At 42.5% G+C, this 23,237-nt stretch overlaps 1 protein-coding gene across 2 annotated transcripts in view; it reads right to left on the bottom strand.

Annotated features, from left to right (window-relative positions):
* LOC113437917 (vascular endothelial growth factor receptor kdr-like) overlaps nucleotides 1–22,532 on the bottom strand; it is a 183,757-nt gene extending 161,225 nt beyond the window's left edge. The window contains exon 1 of one of the 2 annotated variants that reach the window (XM_026703127.2): nucleotides 22,041–22,532. In XM_026703127.2, coding sequence (XP_026558912.1) covers nucleotides 22,041–22,095 — 55 coding nt within the window. In that variant the 5' untranslated portion in view covers nucleotides 22,096–22,532. The remainder of the gene's footprint in view (nucleotides 1–22,040) is intronic. The other variant, XM_026703128.2, reaches the window with a different exon arrangement.
* Nucleotides 22,533–23,237: the final 705 nt, after the last annotated feature.

Raw genomic sequence — 23,237 nt, 5'->3', positions numbered from 1 at the left:
TTGTTGCTCTTCTCTGCACTCTTTCCAGAGTTGCAACATCTTTTTTTATGTTGTGGTGACCAAAACTGGATGCAGGATTCCAAGTGTGGGCTTACCAAGGCCTTATAAAGTGATAGGGTTGGGGTTTATTTTAGTAGAAGCAGGGTAACATCTACCCTCAGCCCCAAGATCACTTTTTGCATAACAAGAGCAGGCCTACTGCCTTCTTTCCAAAGGAAGTTTGGAATTCAAAGGAATAATGGCCGGAATTCCTCTATCTGGGACGCCTCCTGGGCAGCTCTGAGCCCTTCCCGAACTCATCATGTTCAATCTGGGCCTCCCTTTCCTTTTGTGGAAGCAGCACTCCAGCCTTTAAAGGTGCAGAATTATTTAAGATCTTGCCCTGACAGGATGCAAGTCAACCTTCCCTTTCTCCCCCTTTGCTTTCCAATTCTTTGGTGCTCAAGGAGAAACATTAACAATAAAGAATAAGGAAAATGAATCACTGCTTCTTGCCCTACATAGTAAATTTGACCTCCATGTTTTTTAGTGTTTTTAAAAAAACAAACAACACTCAGGTTTCTAATCTAAGAAAGGAAGTGCATCCATGAGTTGATTATTCCTCTGAGGTTAATCCAATAGCTACTATTTTGAAGCTGGTTGGCTTCATTTTCCTTCCTTTCTTTACCAGAAAGAGAGGCGGAGGGGGAGGGGGGAAGAAAGAAAGAAAGAAAGAAAGAAAGAAAGAAAGAAAGAAAGAAAGAAAGAAAGAAAGAAAGAAAGAAAGAAAGAAAGAAAGAAAGAAAGGAGGGTATTCAATTTCTTCTTGGCAAGATGCAAGCTTTGGTGTGATTGGTTAAACCACAAGATTTGGGCTACATGTAGCTTGACACCTGTGAAAACTGAATTCTGCATTCACATCTTACTGGCTGAAGATCTGGAGATGACATGAGGCAATGATGGGAAGATTCATTGGGTAGCTGAGCCTGGCATTATGCACTCTCCAAAGATATTCTTTCAGGCTCAGTGACACTGAAATTTAGAAATGCCGGTAACTTCTATTTTTCAGATCCTATCAAACATCAAACCCACTCTAAAGCCAAAGGGAGCCTATGGCTGTTGATGTTCCCAAACAATCTTTGCAAAAAAATTGAGTAGATACTTTCAAGAAACAAAAAGCAAGGGGACTGAGAGGAATCCAAGGAGCATGAAATAATAATTTTACCCCAAATTATTGAAACTCCCCCACATCTTCCACTGAAGACTTCTAACAAAGTGGTTTCCACATACCCCCTGTAACTGCAAATTTGTCTTCTCTAAGTCACTTCTCTCTTATAGTCAGTCTCTCATGCCAAGATTTAACTGCTCTTTATCAGTTTCAGAAAGTAGCCTGGCTTCCTTTGAGTAACAGCTGGGTAGCTCTATTTTTTTTCAATATCCTGAAAATTAGGCACCAGAAGTTGGCTGAGAGCCCACTGTCAAGAAGAGCTAATTTTCTTGTACTCCTGTTCCTCCTCCTCATTGTTTCCAGTGCTTTGCTCATCTAACCTCCAGTAAATGGTGGTGCTAAGGGTGAGGAATCAGCCTACTCACTGATTTCCTCCTTGGCACAAGAACAGCTGGCAGAAATGGGTATGAGGAAGAAGATTTAGTGAGGAAAGAGGGTGGGACAGTGAAAGGATCTTGGCCAAGAACCTTCTAAAACTTGGAGTCAACACAATTTCTAGTCAGGCAAATCCATACTCTCATTTACTGACAGAGAGAAATATAATCAAGCCTTATCAGAATGGCTTAATTTTTCAAGAGACAGATAAGATATCTCTGTTGTAGTGAAGACGTTATCAAGAATCACCATGTAAAAGTGCCTGAAAGAAGAGCTGGCACTTTGAGAACATCTACCTGACTAGTAACGCTGAACCACCATTTTGAATTTCCAGAAGGTAAGGTTCGGCATCAGTACAAGGCATTATGGGAAATTGATAATGGTGCTCATAATCGCAAGGTGCCAAAAATGTAGTGTACCTGAAACTCAGGAGCTAGCATTCAGCCTGCCCAGAAATGGTCAGCTTGCCCCTGAAATGAGATGTTTTTCATTGGAGATATTCCTGGTAGGGGCCACAAAGATGCCTTTTCAAGGGGCAATTGGGGCTTCTTTCATTTCCTTGAAAGCATTCCACTTCTCACCCCGATTGAATGGTGGCGGATGGAAGGATTCTCCACCATTCAGTCAGACCTGAAGAAGCTTCTCAGATGAGAAGCAGAACACCTTCAAGGAAAAAGAAAGGAACTCTTGAAAAAAACAAGCACCATTGGGACAACCATGGCCTGGATGACTGAGAATCTCCATAGACATTCCTGATAGGGAAGTAAGAAAGTTTGTATGTGTTCTGGCAGGCCATCCTGGGAAGAAAGTTTGGGAGGAACAATCGCAATGATAAGGCCGCAAGAGTTACAATTCCTTTCAAAAACAAATGACTCCATATTCAAAAGCATTCTAAGATGTGGCGTGATAACAGCAGCACAGAGATTAATTTGCAGTCTGGTCCAAAGTAGGTGTTTACAGATATAGCATGGAAAACAGAAGAGGTCTGCTGATTTCCAGGTTTTAAATGCTTCGTTAGTAGAAGGAAGCTTGAGGAATTGGTTGGTGTCCACTCTCCCCTTTCGTGATGGCCTTCCTGCTTGCACAGAAGGCATATGCCCCACCTCAAGCACTCCAATTACCCAAGAAAACAAAATAGAAGAACTGAAATTGCATCCAATCCAGAACTGGCATTTCTTATTAAATTGAGAATGGGCATTGAAAACAGGTTCACCAAACAGTCATTCTCCATGTAGTAGTTAAAGCTGTCCATGATCTTCAAAATACACAGAGTGCTTGAAGGATGAGGTCAACTGGTTTAAAATTATTACAACATTATGTTCAGGGATGTAGCTGAAATCAGTTTGGGGAAGTAACTTAAAAACTGGGCTATTTGAATAGACTAGGAATAGCTACTGGTATTACATTAAGAAATTTGAACTAGATGTTAAGTATCTTTTTGAGAGCTTTTATTCACTTGCAATTAGCAAAAATACAAGTCCTTGACTTACAACAGTTCATTAAGTCCAAAGTTGCAACGAAGGAGGATATTTGTACCTCAGGATTGAAATGAGGGGTCTCTGGTGCTCTCTGAACTTACTTGTTTCTTGCAGACATTTCATTACCCTAGCTAGATAACATCATCAGCGCTAGAAGGGAGAGGGACTTGTGGAGAGAAAGAGAAGGAGAAGAACTGTGAGGTCCTTGGTGCTCTCTGAACTAGCTTGTTTTCTTGCAAATGTTTCATTACCCAAACAAGGTAACGGTGCTAGTAAAGAGGTGATATTTGGCAGGTTCTGACCAGTTCTGGAGAACCGGTAGCGGAAATTTTGAGTAGTTTGGAGAACCGGCAAATACCACGTCTGACTGGAGATTTTACAGTCTCCTTCCCCTGCCACGCCCACCAAACCACACCGCACCCACCACAGAACTCGTAGTAAAAAAGAATTGAATCCCACCACTGGCTAGAATGGAATGCAGTTTGCCGTCAGTTTATATGACTTCTCATCAGAAGAAAAACTGACAGCAAACTGCACTCTTTACTGATGATGTTAGGGTAATGAAATGTCTGCAAAAAAACCAAGCAAGCTCAGAGAGCACCAAGGACCCCTCAAAGTTCCAATGGCATTGAAAAAAGTGACTTATGGCCATTTTTCACACTTATTACTGCAGCATCCCTGTGGTCACCTGATCAAAATTCTGAGACTTGGCTACTGACTCATATTTATGACAGGTGCTGTAATCCGGGGGTCATGTGATCTCCTTTTGCGACCCTCTGACAAGCAAAGTCAATGGGGAAGCCAGATTCACTTAACAACCCAGTTACTAACTTAAAAATTGCAATGATTCATTTAACAACTGTATCAAGAAAGACTACAAAATGAAGCAAAATTCACTTAAGCGTCTCGCTTAGCAACAGAAATGTTGGGCTCAATTGTGGTCATAAGTCCAGGACTACCTGCATGGCCTGCTAATCTGTGTTTTTCCTTGGGTCCTTATGACATTGCCATCATCTGATCCCCAGCCTAGACCAGAGGCTGGTTGTAGTCAGCCATATCGGGATGAGTTGTCCTTTGGGCCGCTTACGAATACGGGCTTAGCAGCCTTCTGGAAAAGTTCTAAATCCATGTCCCAAAAGGGGTCTGGGACAACTCGGCACAGCCATCTCACTATGGCCAACTCGCCACGAGACAGGAGTTACACTAATATCCAAGAAATGGTGGAACAAAACCATTAAAGAGAAGATGCCAAATGAGGGGCAAAATGAAAAGTGAATGACAAAAATTAAACTGTTTTAATTATTTTAAATAATTGAATTGCTGAGTTGGCCCAAGGTGAATTGGCCGTGGCAAGTTGGCCGCAAAGAGTTGTCCCGTTCCAACTCATAGGAGCTGGCTGTTAGCTGAAATCAGTCAGTCCTTCCAAATTCTATAATGAAGATATTGGACAAGCACAAAGGAGATCCCATTCTAGAGGCCTTCTCCTCCCCACCCCCCACCCAATCATGGAAACTCCTTCCGTGACTTTGAACCCACCATTGCCTCTCTCTGCCTTACCTACCTGATCGTGACATTCTTCCTCGGTGAAAGGGAATGAGGAAGAAGAATTATTAATATGCCTTGAGCTTCTGAAGGAAAGGTAGAATATAAATCCAAGTAACAATAACTAAATCTTTCCTAGCTGGTAATGCTTAGAAGGAAGGGAGAGGAATAAAACCAGGGGAATCGCTGTCTTAATATACTATCAATGCTGTAAATAAGGACCTTGGCATTTTTGTAGTAAGATAGGGATTGCTGGCAAATGATACGCTGATGGAATTTCCTCTTGGCTGAAGGACATCCAGGCAGCACTTCAACTGGGCTTTGAAGAAGAGCCCTGAATGGCAGTAGATCTTTTGCTGACTGATCTCTGGTTGGAAAGATCCAACTTAGAACTGATGGTGAGAATAATTAACCAGTGGAACAACTTGCTTTCAGAAGCTGAAGGTGCTCCGTCACTGGAGGTTTTCAAGAAGAGATTGGACAGCCGTTTGTTCAGAATTGTATAAGGTCTCTTGCTTGAGCAGGGAATCGGATTGGAAGGCCTCCAAGGCCCTCCCAACTCTGTTATTTTGTTCTGTTGTTCTTTCAATAATCAATGTATCCCTCCCATCAAGTCCAAAGAAAGTCCAGATTGCTATAGGATCTCCGGCCATGGACAGGGAGTTTATTTATTTGTTTATTTACTGAATTTAAATTGCCTCCTTTTCGCCCATGGCGACTCAAGGCGGCTTACAGAATATAAAACTACATTTAAAACAATAAAAACTAACAAAAAGAACCAAATAAATTAATAAAGTACAATATAACAAAACCACCCCCAAACTCCCACCCACCCCAACCCAATGACAGCAGATCATTTAATGGGTTCCATCCCGCTCTGGGTTCCCCAGGCCCGCTGGCAGAACCAGGCCTTCAGCGCCTTCCGGAAGAGTGCTAGAGTGGGGGCCATTCTAATCTCTGGGGGGGTGATGTTCCAGAGAGAGGGAGCCACCACGGAGAAGGCCCTTCTTCTGGGTCCCACCAGGTGTATCTCCCTAGGAGATGGGACCCGCAACATTCCCTGCCTCCCCGCTCTAATGGGTCGGAGAGATGTGACCGGTAAGAGACCGTCCCTCAGATAACCTGGTCCTGAGTTCTACTAGAAGACATCCAATGTCCATTTCAACTCTATTATTCTATGTTCTTGAGCCCAATTTTTGCTACATACTCAGGTGAGAGGACCAAATAACCAGACACAACTGCCTTTTGCTTTTAACCCAATTGCAGATGGCCTGGAGAGAGTCGAGCCTCAGCAAGAGCGTAATGGTCAGATAGAAGAACAAGACAACAGTGAGACAAAAGGTATCGGAGTCCGGACCTGAGAAAGTGCCTCATCCTGGACCCTCCCTAGATCTCATGGGGATAAAAGAAGGGAGGGAGAAGCACTTTCAGACTTGCAAGATCTTGTAACTGTAACCCCATAATAAAAGGAGCATTCTTAACTTTAATTTCCTCATTGGTCCATCTTAGGTTGTGTTCCATCGAAACACTCACCATGCCTGAACCTGTGTAATTTTCAAGTCCAGGCAAAGTTTACTAGTGTGGACATCCCTAAATCAGGATGGTCAATAAATTGCAGAAATCAGCAGGAGCCATCATGTATTTTATATTCCCAAATCAGGAATCATTGCTGTAGTTTTTGAGAACTACCTTCAATACATGAACTGATAAATTTCAGGTAGTCCTCAACTTGAAACCATTTGTTTAGTGGCCATTCAAAGTTACAACAGCACTGAAAAAGAGACTTATGGCCACTTTTCACACTTACAGCTAATCTGCATACCTGAATGCCTGGTTATTTTTTTAAAAAATAAGCAAGAACGGCCTTTGCAGAAGTCCTTATTTGTATTGCAGAACTCCTTCTGACTACTGAATCCACACCAGGGATGTGGTAAACCAAGATAAAAGCTTTTGTTCAGGTCTGGAAATGGAAGGCACATTTTTGCGAACAACTTTCACAGGATGCTTTGCTTCAACCCTGGATGCTTTTGACTAGGTACACCTTTTGTCTCACTATGGCCACAAGCAGCAACTGGTGCCCATCACTGCACTCTGATACCATCACACTGCACACGTCCTGTCTCTGCCTGTGTTCTGCTTCCTTGGTTATTTTCCGCACGTACCACAAGTGTGTGTGATTATGAGATGCCCTCAAGCCAATGCCTAAACCCACGTTCTGGAGGTACAGTTTTGCATGCAAAATATGAGAAGTAAAATAATTCAGAAACTCCACTGGGGATGGAAAAAAATAATCCACCCAACTTCAAGTATCTATTGCATCTGAAGATCCTTTTTCTTCTTCTTTCAATGGTATCTTCTCCTTCCTGAAATATCCACAGTGAGAAAGCAGTCTTTGAAGAGACCCTTAAAAGAAATCTTTACTTTTGTGAAGAGGAATGAAGGCCGTGAGGTGCTATTTTCAAGTTGCTGCTGTGGTTTGGTAAAATAAATCCCCTTAGAATTCAGACTCCCTCTGTTCCTTCTAACATCTCCAAAACTTCGGAAAACAGACTCCCAAAATAAGCGTTTGATAAATAATCTATCATTGGCATTTTTACTTTACTTTGAATTATCTCAATATGTTTAATTGTTTATGCTATCTTAGGTTTGCATTTGGCTTTTTTACAATTTTGTTCTATCTACTTCTCAGCTTTATAACTCTAATTCACAAAGGGGGTTGTTTTAAATTTAAATTTACTCACTGCAGATGTTTTAACAATTGATGGGTTTTATTTTATCTACTTAATAAACCACTAGAAATCTATATCAATTCAGCAGTATACAAGTAAAATTAATTATTTAATCAATTAAGAAATCACTTCCAAGTTTCCTCCTTCTACACCTCTGAACATAACCTAGTTGAACATAATGGGAAATTCAGACTTGGAAAGATTATTTTTCCTTTAAAAGGGCATGATGTAGTAGGAAAATAATAGGTAGAGAATGGAACAATCTCTTCCTGGAGATATGCAACTCTGTGGCAGTGAAAAAAGAGTGGATCTACTTCCAGCAGTATGGTTGGATTCATACAACATGCATGGGCAGATCAGGAAAAGTCTTGGCAAATTTAATGTTTCTCTTGCTAAGAACATTGCTGGCTTAGCAGGCAGGATTTGCATCCAGGCCATCTGGCTAGCTTAAGATTCCTGAATTTGGGGAACCCAGAAAAGGGGTGAATTCTATAACTAAGTTAAGCAGGTCATCTCAAGAGCAACTGAAGGCAGGACAAGAAGCAATGGATGGAAACTAATCAAGGAGAGAAGCAATCTAGAACTAAGAAGAAATTTCCTGACAGTGAAAAGAATTAACCAGCGGAACTGCTTGCCTCCAAAAGTTCTGGGTGTTTTAATTTTTTTAAAAACTTGAGGTTTTTAAAAAGGGATTGGACAACCATTTTCTGAAATGGTATATAGGGAATTGAGCAGGGAGTTGGACTAGAAGACTTCCAAGGTCCCAATTCTATTATTCTGTTCTCTTAACAAAATTCATTAATAACAAACCTCAGTGGTTGGTTCACATAATATGCTTGGCCAGCCAAACAAGCTACAAGCACATCTCAGTCTGCACATTGGACTTGTAGAAGGCTACAATGGTGGAGCCTGTTGAGCTTCAGGGGGCAGAGAGGTCTATGGGGTAAGGGCTGCCATAGAAAAGGCCTCCTTCCTAGCTCTCAATAGATGGCAATATTGAGGGGCTAGGAGCATGCCCACCCTATCTGAATTGATAGGACACAGACCTTGAGATGGCAGCACGAGCTTCAGAAAATGCTTTGTGCCCTTTAAGAGATTTATGGATTTATGCAGCCAGATATGATTGCATTGAATTGTGGGCACAGTATAGGAGCATCCCTCTTCCTCAATCTGGTACCCTTCAGTTGAGGGTTGGCCTTGGAGACCAAGAGCCATTCTTCAAGCTCTAGTGACCCAAGTAATGATCCGGCTGTTAAAAGGGCTGGGAAGGAAACGGGGATTCATTACAGATTCTGTCAGCAGATGAAATCATGACTGTGGCCTCCATCCTTGAGTCTCAAATGAGCAGCTTTCAGAAGCCAACCTTTTGGTTAAAGGGCATTTTGGTCCTCAACTTCATGACTCCTGAGGTTGCTATAATTCTACCCTTTAGTTGAGAGAGATCAACCACAGGAATCAGACTGAAACCTAGATGCTCTCCTCCTGGAAAGAAATCTCTAAGAAAAGGGTCTAACGTTGTGTCCACTCTACTGGAAGGAAAGCCTGTTAAATTCAGCAAGGTTTATTTTTGAGCAGGCAGGGCTGGGTCATAAGGAAAGCATTGATGCTTCCAAATTGTGATGAAGAGCAGACTCCTGAGAATCCCTTGGACATCAAATCAGTCGATCCTAAAGGAAATCAACTCTGTTCATGCTGGCCAGGAAATTCTGGGAGTAGAAGTCCACAAGTCTTAAAGTTATCAAGTTTGGAGAGCTCTGTGTTAGAAAAATGTGGCTAATGCCAACAAATTATCATTCCCTTTTGTACATTTGGTGCATGCTTCTGCCTGGGGCCAAGTGGTTGCCCTACTTAATCCTTTCAGTCAGCTTCTATGCATATTCACACAGAAATAAATCTGCCCGAGATCAGTTTATTGCTCTGTGGGCATGTAATTAAAGCTTTGCTGGCTGACAGATATTCTCTGCTCTGAAATAATTCCACAACCTGCAAACCTCTCCAGTTTGCGAGCCAAAGTCTCATTTGAAATGTCCCTGGGATAGAAGTTCAGATTTATGGATTTCTTTTAACCTGCTAAAAAAAATTAGATAGGTGGTAAGTGGTGACTGTCCCTTCCATATCGATCATAACATGGTTAGTTCCTCCTCATCAGTGTGAACGGTTTTTCACACTTGGGCAAAAACAAGACTACAGCTGGTGCCTTCACTTACTGAATCTCAATGCTGAAAAAGTTTCAGTGCACAATTACAACTTGATCTAGACAACATCATTAGATCTACAATGGAATGGAATGGAAAGGCATAGGGCTGGAAGGGACTTGAAGGTCTTCTAGTCCAACCCCTATATCATCTCAAAAAAGTGGCTGTCCAGTCTCTTCTTAAAAATTTCCAGTGACAGAGCACTCACAACTACTGAAGGCAAAAGCTGTCACACTGGTGAATTGTTCTCACTGTTAGGAAGGTTCTCCTTGATCCGTTGTTTCTTGTCATGCCTTCTGGTGCTTCGAAGAAGAGGTTGACTCCCCCTCTTCTTTCTGGCAGATCCTCAAAATTGGAAAGCTGCTATCATGTCGCCCCTATTCCTTCTTTTCTCTAGATTAGCCATACCCAATTCCTGCAACCGTTCTTCATATCTTTTAGTCTCCAGGCCCTTAATCCTGTTAAACATCATATAGTCCTGACCATTTTTTTCGACCTAGAAGAACATGGGACCATCCAAACTGGCCAGTTTTTGCTCAGTGACAACAATGGCCAAACCAACATTTTTAACATTGATTAACAACTTCCTTTATCTACCGTTCTTTGTTGGCCAGTCAGATTTGTTGAAATGCTACAGGCAGAATCTTGATGAATCATTATTTTAGAAGATTCCTCCTTATCATTCTTTTCAGAATGAAGAAAGTATGGAATGTTTTGATAGTCCTAACATGCTGATCAATCTCCTGAGACTGCAGAGCACTCAAAATAAAAATAAAAAACGATCAGCACAAGTGATTCATTTCAAAGCTATTCCTCCATCACCAAGCCAAGGCTGAAATCAGAATTTTAGGTTTTCTAATCATCCTGAAAAATAACATTCTTGACCCTATTTCTGATGCATGTGAAATTACACACATATCTATCTGTGCTCTTCAACAGTCAACACATAAAAAACAACATTTAGAAAAAATAAACCTGTTAGTGATATAACATGCATTGCAAATGCAGTTGTTTATTAATCCAGTCTAGATGTGCTGGATATGATAGGAGTGTCACAACACTACACAAGAGTTCTAGCCTGCAGAAGATCGTCTTTTCAAATTCTGTTTGAGTTCAAAATGATCACCCTACCACCACCGATTATATCAGTGCTAATAAGCAGTGGTATGAAATATGACAAGTCGTGTGTGTGTGGTGTGTGAAAAACATTAAGAGGGCAGCTATATATTGTTCTCAATTTATGACCACAAATTTCTATTGCTAAAGAAGACATTAAGTGTGTTTTGCCCTGTTTTATGAAGTTATTAGATTAGTAACACAGCCATTAAATCAGTATGACTTCCCCATTGACTTTGCTTGTCAGAAGATCACAAAAAAGTGATCACATGACCCTAGGACACTGCAACTGTCATAAATGTTATCCAGTTGCCAAGCATCTGAATTTTGATTAAGTGACCACGGGCATACTGCAACTATCATATGTGAAAAATGGTCATAAGTCACTTTTTTCAGTGCAGTTATAATTTTGAACGGTCACTAAACAAATGCTTGTAAGTCAAGGTCTACCTGTATAACCACACAATTGAAGACTTTGTAACCTTGATTGGTTGTGAGCTATGTTTCAAAAATGGGTGGAGCTTCAATCATCTATTTGTAGCCATTGTCTTGATATTTTGACTACTCTTGAAGCTGGATATGTACAATTAGAACCATGTTTCTCAACCTCTGGAAATTTAAGATGGGTGGACTTCAACTCCCAGAATTCCCCAGCCAGATTTGCTAGTTGGGGAATTCTGGATATTGAAGTCCACCCATCTTAACATTCCAGAAGTTGAGGAACACTGAATTAGAGAATTCATACGGTCCATTTCAGTTCACTTTGGATTGGGTCCTTGATTCTCCATAGAGTGAATGGATGAGGATCGGTCCATTGCAACCTGCAGATATTCCCAGCTTTCCATTTGTCAAACTTAATGAGGCAAGAGGACTCGAAGACAAGAGGCCAACTGAAAGCTGGGTTTTTGGAAGATGATTCTAACTTGGACCAGATGAATATTCCTGCTGCTGTTCTTATTTATTTGCACAAAAGGGAAACTTGATTCCAAAGATGATTTCAAAGGAGAAGAATTTTCGTGAAATCCTCATGGGACGGACATGCTGTTCTTGCACTGATTTAGGGATGAGGCCTCTCTTTTGTAATTCTTTTCCCTGCACCTACCAGAAACCCTCCCTGCCTTTCTCCACTTCCATCAAATCCCAAGGGAAAGTCAAGGTCAAGAAACACAAAGTGAAGTTGGAAAATGTAGGTTATCAGAGAGGCTTCAGAGTGACAGAAAGAGGAACCCAAGAATGCCTCTCCCCAGACTGGAAGGTTTTCACATATCCCTTCCATGATGGGTCCTCTCTATACTTGGATGATAACCAATTATTTTCTCTGTACAACAGTTGAGAATCCGCCTGATGGGGTTGTCTAATGAGGAAGGGATGTCATTCTCATAAATTTGGTGTTTAAGGAGGTTCCAGGTATCATTCTTGGCACCTCCAAACAAACATGCGAGGGACATGCTTGAAATTCTAGAGCAAAGACCACCCAATCCAAGTGACTTCCAAATATGTAGGTTTCAGTTTGCAGCATTCTCCATATGACCATGACTATAACATCTAAGAGTTAAAGTCCAACATCTAGAAGGTTACTACAGACAATTCTGAACAGAGATTGGGTAGGAATCCAAATAACATGGATTGTGCTTCGGGGAAGAATCCTTTTCTCCTGTGGGATCCAGGTTGGGACAAGCCATGGTTCTTTACTTTTTATGAAATGTCTGGCTTGACTTAAAGGTTCTTCTTTTTTGATGACCTTTCAACTTATCTCAGGAAACCTTCCCCAACCTCCAGAATTGAGTCCCCACCCCACCCCAAAACTGCCAGTCCCTCTGGACAATGAGAATTTTGTAATCCGCAATCCTGCACAACTGGAAGGAGGCAAATGCATGCAATTTATTGGTAGCTTTTTCATGCCATCTCTAAATTGCAGCGTTTTGCAAATTTATAAAATTTGTTTATCTTTTCTTGGGTGGTTTAATTGCTGTTGTCATTGTCATAAGCTGCCTGGAGCACATTTTCTTTGTGAGTAAAAAGGGCTATGGGTCTCCTAATAAACAAATTAACTAACAAACAACACATAAAGCAACTCTTATAATCAAGGAAAGAGGATTTCAAGCAAAACTGAGAGCGATGGCTCTTAACTGAAAATGTTTTTTTAATCCCAGCATTGTTTGTTGTTTGCTTTAAATCTTTCTTTTCTTCCTCCGCTCGAGAAAACAAATTATTTTAAGCAACAATATTAACCCCGCACTGCCTCAAAAAAAAAGAGAGGTCCAAATACAGACTAGAAATGCAAGGGATTCCTTAGTCGTCTGAGACCAAATAAACTCAACAGGTAGTCCTGGGTCAGATTTCCTTGACCTTTCAATCTAGAACAATCCCCGTTATCCTGCAATTCCTGCTCCCCACTTCCTCCGCAAGGCTGTTCCCACACTTAAGAAAAACACAGGAAGATCTAAGGAAACTTATGGGGAAACAGAGAAGACAAAGCACAGGATCTGAAAATAGAAGTGGAGCCCATACATTTCCTTTACATATGGCAGCTGACTCCAGATTTCTACAAAATCTTTGGGGTCATATGCTTTTTCCATTCCCTACACACACACACACACACACACACACACACACACACACACACACACGGAAATGGAACTTGGGACTGTTTCATTATCAGCAAACAGCTCCAAGCCCTCTTGTTTTCATTTCCCCTTAACAAATGCTTGAAAAATTATAAAGCCTCCTTTGCAAAACTGAAAGCTATGCTGCTTTAGCTACACAAGACCTCTTCACATCCCTTTTGTTCCATCAAGGAATTGGGTGTTGTTTGGCCTAGTGTGAGAGGCAGCAGAGGAATTAAAACAAAAACAAAACTTACAATTGGATTGCATGGAGGAAGAAATGGATGGGCTGTACCCACTGCACGAAAAAATAAGAAATTCCGAGCCAGCCACCATTTTGACTTCCCACTTCCCATTGTTTTGAACAATGTGTGTAGTTTCCACCCCACTCCACGCTGAGATTCATTCAAAGCCATTCCCCCGAGGCTTGGACTGATCCGTTAGCAATTGTATTCGCAAAAGGAACATGGACAGGACAAACATAAAATCTATCCTGTTTTATGACCCTTAAAACTTCATTAAAATAATACTGATTTAACCCAGGATAGTTAAGATGATTAACCTCTCCATATTTCTCTCACTTTAAACATTGCGATTTTGAAAGAGATATTGGACTCAGAACTGCAGCCTGGGGAAGTGACATTATGCTGCTCAATGCATAAGGCATCATTTCCATTTGAAAATGTCTTCAGTGAAGCCATTCCGGATGTCTCGACAGTTCTCATACGGACCCCTAACTCTTACAAAAATGTCTGATCTAGTAAAATCAGAGCCATTGAATCAAACACAATGCTAGTGACTTGGGATGATCTCCATAGAAGTGAGTTGCTGTTGTCTTTCCTTGGGGATTTTTGTCAAAGTTTGGTCAAATTCATTCAAGATTTTCAGGATCAGGCAAGTGCTGAGGTCTCCTCTATGTTGAACTTAACTGAAGGTGACTCCATCAGCACATTCAAGAACTTTTCTCAGCAACACTACAGAAGTTTGCCACTGGGTTCTCCCAAGACGGAACCTCCAGATAGCTCCTAACCCTATTTAGCACCCAAATCCAAACAAACTCAGTGAAGATCTGCCAGCTGCTAAAAACTTTGACGAATCTCCCACAAGAGTTTGGAGAATGTTTGGATTAGATGGAAAGAGCTTTTGACTTTGTATTATTTGATGGAAGTGTTTTATGTCTCTTCATAATCTCATGTCAATGGGCATTCAGGTCTACTTCTATTCAAAAGATGGGCCCTGTTGTTCAAGGATTTAGGATAACGGAAACAAAAGATGCTTCAGACATTTGTAGCCAAATACAAAGTATGACTTTGGACAAGTAGAGTAACTATCCAGTGGTGGGATTCAAATTTTTTTACTACTGGTTCTGTGGGCGTGGCTTGGTGGGTGGGTGTGCCTTGGTGTGGGCATGGCAGGGGAAGGATACTGTAAAATCCCCATTCCCTCCCCACCCCACTAACCTGCTTTCCAGCTCCGTTCTCCTGTGCAGGGCAACTAAAGAAGACCCAGCTGATCGAGAGGCAGAGATGATGGGAGTGAGGCCAGTCAGAGGTGGTATTTGCTGGTTCTCTAAACTACTCAAAATTTCTGCTACTGGTTCCACAGAACTGGTCAGAACCAGAACCAGAACCAGAACCTCCATCTCTGTAGCTATCCCGCAAAGGCACAAAGCAGGGGTCTTCAAGCAAGCAGAGTCAATGGCATTGAAAGCCTCGCCCTGTACAGGATACACACAAGGGACAGGGCTTCTATTATGTAGTCAGGGTCACCATCTTGAATTTTTTCATCCTTCCATGGATCCCCCTGACTCATTTTGCATCCTCATCCTCATCCTCCTCATCATCCTCCTCCACACTTTCATGAAAACAGAATGATAACCATCAAAAGAGAATGAAAGTAACCTATATTCTTCTCATTTTCTTTGCAACTTCATTCAGCTTTACTTAGTAATTAAACAAAGTTTAGTTAACAAGGCTCTGCCATGCCACAGGAATCATTAAAACATTACCCGAAAGAATATCCTTAACACAACAAAAAGAAAAGCACAGTAAAAGAAAACATTCAGAAGAAGCAAACAACCAAACAGAATTAAGATGATGAAGTGGTGATGGGGAGTGAAGTTTCATACATCCAATCCACTCCACTCCACTCCAATCCAATCTAATCCACCCATCCACCCACTCAATGACTTCTAACCTACATCTTCTGAAAGTCGGACCACGAGGAGAGAATTACTAGATTTAATTCAATATTTTCCCTGCAATAGCAATCCCGCAATTTAGGCTGAGCTAATAGCAGCAGGGCCAGAGTCACCTGGTAAATTTCCCAGGCTGAGAAAGGATTCGAAAACACTCCCTTTTCAATAACTCCAAACCTCAGCCGTTCAACCTACACTACTCACTAAAAATCTAAGTGCAGATTAAGGAAATTCTCTGAATCTCCCCTATCTATATTACAAGTTTCTCTTTCAGTACTGCATTTCAAAAATATTCGTGCTGCACAACATTACCACAAATGCAAACATTATAGAGTTGTTCCTAGAATCCCATGCCTATAAAAAGCTCTTTAATAAATATTTCTGAAACAAACACTGATTTTATCTCTAATAACTTAATACATCTAGCTCTGGGGGGTTCCTCCTTTCACGAAACGTAATTTTCCAGCTGCCTATTTAACTTTAATAACTGGCACCTCTGATTGTTTGTTTTTCCTCCCTTTCTTCCCTCCGTTCCTTCTTCATTTCATGTTGTGTGTTTCACACTGTATGCCTGCCTTGATTTCACAGATTACACATACGTTACTGTGTGTGACTTTTAGCTAAGAGCAGAGATAAAAATATCTTGAGTTTGGAATCATCCAGCCTGCCTGACTTGACTTTGACATCTTGTCTTTTCATTATAGTAAAAAAAAAAAAAAGAGAGAGCTAGATTGGAGATTTCGTCCCATATGAAAATATCTCCAGATGATTCATTCTGTCGTTGCCTGATCCTGTTCTGGTTGGCGCAGTCTCCTATTTCAGCAAAGCTTCCTCAGTCAACATGTACTGATGCGAAGTGGCATTTGCCGATTATAATCTGACCTGGCAAATTGTTTCTTTTCTCTGTTTGCTTAGCAGATGAATAAATAAGTAAGGAGAATATAATAGGGTTGTGCAAAGCAGTGCGAAGCACATTAGTCTGAGCAGGTTTCATTTCAGTTTTGTCCTGTGTCCTCCCCTTGTCCAGGTCCTATTATTTATTGGTTTACCTTATTGTATCCTATTTATTGTGTTTATAAATAACTCAAGGTGATGAAAATATCCACCTTGGACAACAACAACCCTGTCAGGTAGGCTGGGCCAATAGAGAGTGACTAGCCCAAGGTCGCACAGCTGGCTTTCTTGCCTAAGGCAGGACTGGAACTCATCACCCCCTGGTGATTGGCCCAAAGTCACCCAGCCAGTGTTCATGGCTAAGGCAGGACTAGAATTCACTGTCTCTTGTTTCTCACCTGGTGGCTTAACCGCTAGACTAAAATGGCCCCTTACTAGATATGGATATGGAACAGTAACTGGTGTCTTTTCTGATGCTCACAAGACAGTATTTGCTTTTTTTGTGGCCCACTTGGTAAGTGCCACAGCCCCATTGCATGTTTTTCACCTTCTACCCCTTTGCATTGGTGGCTGGGGATTAGGGAATTCTGGGAGTTGAAGTCCACGTGTCTTAAAATTGCCAAACTTGCGAAGCACTAATCTGGTGCAATCCTTTGCAATGTGGGAAACCAATTAAACTATTTTTGAAGGGTATCTATCCATTCTATTCATAACATTTCCAGAAATGGAATATCTATTTATCACTGCTGCAATAATCTGTGTTTTATGACAGTTTTGCCAAAAATTGGCAATTACTTCCAATTTTTGGCAAAACTGCACCTATAGCGAAGGATTGGTCCACTGCAGCTCATAAAATTGGGTTTGTTGACTAACTTGCTTTATGACCATCACAACTGACAATTGTGATGGGCAGACTGTTTTATGGTCATAAGGCATAAAATATTCATGCTGTGACTAAAGAATCCGTCTGCAAGGAAAGTGTTTTAGTTACAGCCCAGCAGTTCAAACCGCTGGCAAAATCTTTTTTCTTTGATGAACTGCATCCCACAAACTCTCTTTATATAAACAAAGTTCTTCCACTGCTTCTAGTTACCGATGAAGGGTTACTTTTGTATTGACGGGGCAAATTTCATTGTTTTAGGCAAATTCCATTTTTCCCTCTAATGAATTGCATAATTAAATTCCAGAGGGACAAGTTGTACAAAGCAGTTATGTGAATTGACCACACAAGTTGGAAAGAGCTTATGGCTGATCTTCAAACATACTTTATTACCTTATTTCAAAATGAAGAAAAGCCCAGCCAAGACTATCTGTTCTCCATCCTCAAATGCCCTCTGGACAGAAATATGGGATATAAATCATAATAAAACTTTAAATAACCCTCTCACTGAATTCAAGCTGAATCAATGGGGAGTTAAATCAGGCTACGGGGAAAAAACAGTTCTTCTTCCATCTGAAATCCTGGAAAACTTTTGCTCTTGTGAAGGACTAATGTTCAGTTCATATCCCAGTATGCCAAGTCAAAGAACCAGGAAAAAATAAATAACTGTGGTTCCAAGCTGGTTTGCTCAGGCAACCATAGCTGACTGCAGTTTCATCTAGTGGTTAAAATGCTAAGAAGAGGTGAATTCTAGTCCTGCCTTAGACATGAAAACCATCTATCTGGCTGGGTCAATCACCAGGAGATGCTGAGTTCTAGTCCTGCCTTAGTTGTGAAAGCTGGCTGGGTGACTTTGGGCCATTCAACTTATCTCAAAGAGTTGTTTTTATCAGGAAAACAGGAGGAAGAAGTCCCCGACTTACAACTGTTCATTTAATGACTGTTCAAAGTTGCAAAATTGAAAAAAGTGATCTATGACCATTTTTCACACTTATGACCGTTGCAATATCCCCACAGTCACAGGATTTACATTCAGTTGCTTGACATCTGACTCACATTTATGACAGTTGCAGTGTCCCAGAGTCCTTTGATCCCCTTTTGTGACCTTGTGACAAGCAAAGCACTTGGGGAAGGCAGATTCCGGGGTACCGATTTAACAACTGCAGCGATTCACTTAACAAATGTGGTGAGTTGTTAAATGGGACAAAATACACTGAACAAATTTCTCACTTAGCAACATAAATTTTGAGCTCAATTGTGGTCGTAAACTGAGGACTACCTATATTATGTGTGTTCACTGCTTTGAATTAATAAATAACCAAATACATAAATAAATGATCTGGTTATTCAGATATTTGGTTTGCTAGTTAGAATCAGAGCAAAGCAACCCAAATTCCTTAGAAGAAACAAAACATGCAATGCTTGTGATCTGATCTGATCAGGGACTGGGAAAAAGATAGATTTGAGCTTTGTCTTGCAGACCTCACTGGTGAACAAAACCACGCAGGTCTTCTTGGGGTTTCTCCTCCAACTCTCCCGAAGCAACATCTGGGGAAAAAAAGGTTTCTGGGAGGAATTGCCATCTAGTGGAGTCCTCGGGCATTGACTTGTACACGGCCCGCTCTATTCCCCTTGGCATCCAAAAATGGAGGGGGGGGGATGGTAATTGGAACCATCCCTAGAAAAATCCCACCCAATTAAGTTGACAGCATTTTTGAAATAGTTCTGTCTCCAAAGGAAACCGAACTGAACTCTGCAGCAGTTCAACTCTAGGCAGAAGGATTCCCGCTTAGACCCTCACCCCACCCCAGCCAAGGGAAGCAGCTTCTCTGCTCTGGGTTCCTTGGACTTTGTGGCTTAATGGGCAGCATGCATGTCTACAGACCAAGATGTGACCAGTTAGGCAGGTTGTCAGCACCTCGGTTGAACGTGGTCTCGCTTGTGTTTTACTCCACGTTGTTGAAGTGCCAGGAGCTCATCAACCAAAGAAGGTTCCCCTTCAGCAGTGTTCCTCAAGCGTGGCAACTTTAAGATGTGTGGACATAAAGTTGTCAAGCCTGAGAAATATCGTCCTTTCGGAAGACATTTAACAAAAAAATCCTTTCCCAGCAACATTATTCATGATCTAGACATACATGGAGAACATGCATCCCAAGCCTGTTCAACAGTTTCCATATCCGAAAGAGCCCAGATTAACCTCCAGAGACCTATTCCCTTCTTGGCTTCAAAGCAGCTTTCCAGAGAAGTTCACTGGCATGTTCTGGCTGGGAACCATTGCATGTTAATGATTTATCGTGAAGTAGAAATTGAGCTATGTGGGTCATTCGCAGTACATTTGCTCTCCCTGCCATATCATGGCCCCATCATCTTCCACCGAAGAACCTGGTGGTCCCATGCACACCACATACTGTTGAGGTCTCGCCTTGGCTTGGTTGTCTTGCGCTGGAGGGTAGTTGGTGGACGAGGCCTACTCAATTTCAGTTCTGATGGACTGTGCAAATTTAGGAAATGGGGTTGCTTCCATAGCCGAACGTTGACAAAGCTGATGTGCACTGCAAGGCAGTAGCCACCGTTTAGGGCTTCTCAAGCAGGTCCACAAGGAGAAGAAAGAAAGAAGTGCCCAGCATGGTGATGGAGGGAGATGTGAAAAACAGATGGACTTTGAAAATACTGTTGTGGGCACCAGTACTTTGACTTTTTTGCCATACCTTACAGACACACCTACCTATCTGGGGGGAAGGTGGACTTTACCCCCAGTATATATGAATGGAAAAACAGTAATATGGTATATTAGCATGGATTCTTCTGTGTCTTGACAAGGTCCATCTCTCCTCCTCCCTATCTCTTTCTCTCATACCTGACATTCCTTCCTCATCCAATTTTCTCCACAACAATAATCCTGTCAAGTGATTTGGATGGAGAGAGAGTGGTTGGCTCAAAGTCATTCAGATGCCTTTCATCACTACAGCAGGACTAGAACTCACCATCTCCTGATTCCCAGCCTGATACACCAAATCATCTATACCATTTTAAATTATAATATAATATATAATTTACAATAATAATATAATTAATGTAATACAATGTAATATAATATAATAATGTTATACAGTATTACATTACATATAAAATTGATATATGTAGTCATACCTAGCGATACAAATTATGACTAGAGAGACAATATGTGCCAGTCTGTTAAACCCACAAAAGGTCCATATTTCCAGCTGAAAGGAACAGAGAGCAGGAGGGGCATCTCCTGGCTGGCATCACCAGCCTAAGAACTTATAAGCACAATATTAGGAGAAGGAAGAAAGTCCAACTTCTAAACCCAAATGTTGGGATTGATCATTCTGTTTGAGTGGCATGCATTTTTTTTAAAAGAGTAGACTGACAGTCAATCCCGTAACACAACCTTTTTCAGGAACCAATGGAAGGAATAGGATAGCGTAAAGAGAAATTTTCATATGAGTTTAAAAGAGAGAGTGCAAGTGAGCAGCAATAGATAGTATATTTTTTGGAGAGAGAGAAAAGAAGAGTTTGGAGTTGCAACAAACAACCAAACTAGGAATCCTTACTTTCTTTTGCAGCACAAGAAAACTGCCCTACATCAAGAATAGAATTCATCTCGGCCAAGATATCAATTGACAACATCTTTCAAATTTTTAGGTTCACTGGATTGGTCTCCTATGAAGTCAAATCTAGGTCCTTCCAGCTTTGTATTTAGCACAATTTTCAAAATTATAGGCAGAGTTTCAGCATCAGAGCACAGCAGATGCCACAAGCTGGACCTTGAACCTTGATTCCTCAGCTGCTCATATGTGAAAGCTACTTCTATAGCTTTCATTATCCTATGATAGTGGACTCTTCTCATTGACAAATATCTCTCCAAAGTTCCAGGTAGAGCCAGGTCCTAACAAATTTCCAAATGTCTCCACTCAGTTTGTGCAAAGATTCTTGAATGGCCAATTCCTGTTGGAGATCTTCTCTTGAGATTGAAGGAAAGTAGAAGACCACCAGTCTTGAGACTGTTCCCAATTCTGCTAAGTAACTGTCAGGTGACTCTGCGCCATACACGAAGTGCCTTTTAGTCAGATTGAATGAGAATGAGCAAGGAAAAATAAAACATCTTTCCTTTACCCAATCTCTATTTTTTATGCTTAAACAAGTATGCCAAGGATTACCATGGTCCCTTCTTTGGGCAAAGGAATGCTCTATAAGTGGACTTATTCGTGCATTTGTGAACAGATCCCAAAACTGGGATTCATAAAAGCATGAACAACAGTAAGGAAAGACAAAGATACTGAAGTCACTAGTTTTATCTAGTAATCTCACCAATGACATATAGCAAGGGTGTCCAACCTTAGCAACTTTAGGACTTTATGGTCTTCAACTCCTAGAATTCCCCAGCCAGCATGGATGACTGGGGCATTCTGGTAGTTGAAGTCCTCAAGTCTTCAAGTTGCCAAGGTTGGTCATCCTTGCTATATAGTTTGATTCCTGGGCATGCTTGAAGTCAAGCTAACATCCAGAGCTGGAAAATAAGAGGCCATTCACCTTCAGCAAGGCGCTCGGTGTGGCTGGTGAGGTTTTGCACTCTGACTGCTCCAAAAAAGTTCTTGAAGTCCAGAGCTTCTTCATTCTCCGCTCCTGTCAGGACGGAGTGCCCAAAAGGATACTGAGCGACTCAGGTGAGCGGCAGACAGGAAAAAACTAGAGCCCTTCCAAGCTGCAGCAAAGGGCCCTGGGAACTGCAGTCCACATTGGCCCCAAAATCTGGAAGGCTTCCAGGCAATTTGCAAGACCAAGCGGGCACGCACTTACCTTGAAGCGCCAGCATTAGGCAAAGGGCCGTGGCTATCTCCAACCTGACAGTCATGTTCTGATGTGGCTGAGATGGGTCCTTTGGCAGCAGGAGGTGCCCAGCCCAGGATGCCCTCTTGGGCACCAGGAAAGCTGCCAAGGTAGCAACCTCGCTGGCTGGGGTGGAAATCGTCCAGAAGATGTCGGAGCTGGCTGGAAAGGAAAACGGGGGGGTCCTCTCCTTCTCTCCCGATGCTGCCAAAATCGCCCCGGCCCTTCCCTCCCAGTCTCCGGCGATCTCGCTCTCTCTCTCCGGCGAGGAGGGGAGCCGAGGCTTCGAAGTTGGCAGAACCGGCGGGGCTCCCGATCTTCGCGGGGTCCCGGGCTCCTCCCGGTTAGCAGGTGTTCCCGGGACCGGCGAAGGCAGCTCACGCCCGGAGCGGCTCGGGGCGGGGGCGGGGAGGCAGGGAGGTCGGGCGCCAACTTCTCCGCAACTCGCGAAAGTCTCCGGATTGGGCTTTTAAGCGGGGCGGGGGAAGCGGAGGAGTCGCCCGCCTGCCAGAGGCGACCGGGGTCTGCGGCGCCTTCCAAGGTCCGGGGCTGGTCCAAGGGAGACCGGGGACTGTCATTTCCCCCTCGCCCCCCTCCCAGCCGGAATATCGCCTTTTCCTGGGATGTTGGGCTGCTTGAGCGGGGAAGGAGTGGAGGAAGGCGAGACGTCAGCAGCCAACGGCCCAGAGAGAGGAGCCCCCAGCCCCCCGTCCCCAACTCTCTCTCCCCCTTTGCTTCTGGCTGCGAAGAAACCCCGCGGCTACTTCCGGTTGCTTTACTTGGGGCCACTTTGCGCCCCCCCGGCCCGCAAAGGCATTCACTTGTTCGCGTGCAAGCCAGCTTTTGCACAGGTTTGGCCAGCGATGCCTGAGCGGCGATTAGAAGCGGGGAGGAGGAGGAGGAGGAGGAGGTCTAGCCGTTCCGGATTTGGAAAACGTCTCTCTCTAGAACATAAGACAACAGAGTTGGAAGGGACCTTGGGGGTCATCTAGTCCGACTCCCTGCACAAGCAGGAGAGCCTACAGGTAGCCCTCGACTTACAATAGTTCACTTAGTGACCTTTCAGAGTTACACCATCCGGCACTGAAAAAAAGGTGACTTATGACCATTGTAGCATCCCCACAATCCCGTGGTTTCCATTTGGATGCTTGAGGTGCGGTTCACATT

Source organism: Pseudonaja textilis, chromosome 12 (assembly GCF_049901715.1).
Source record: "Pseudonaja textilis isolate UNSWEBS1 chromosome 12, rPseTex1.2, whole genome shotgun sequence".
In the NCBI taxonomy this organism is placed as follows: Eukaryota; Metazoa; Chordata; class Lepidosauria; order Squamata; family Elapidae; genus Pseudonaja; species Pseudonaja textilis.
Note: the sequence above shows the minus strand (reverse complement) of the source record. Positions and strands in the feature narration are given on the sequence as shown.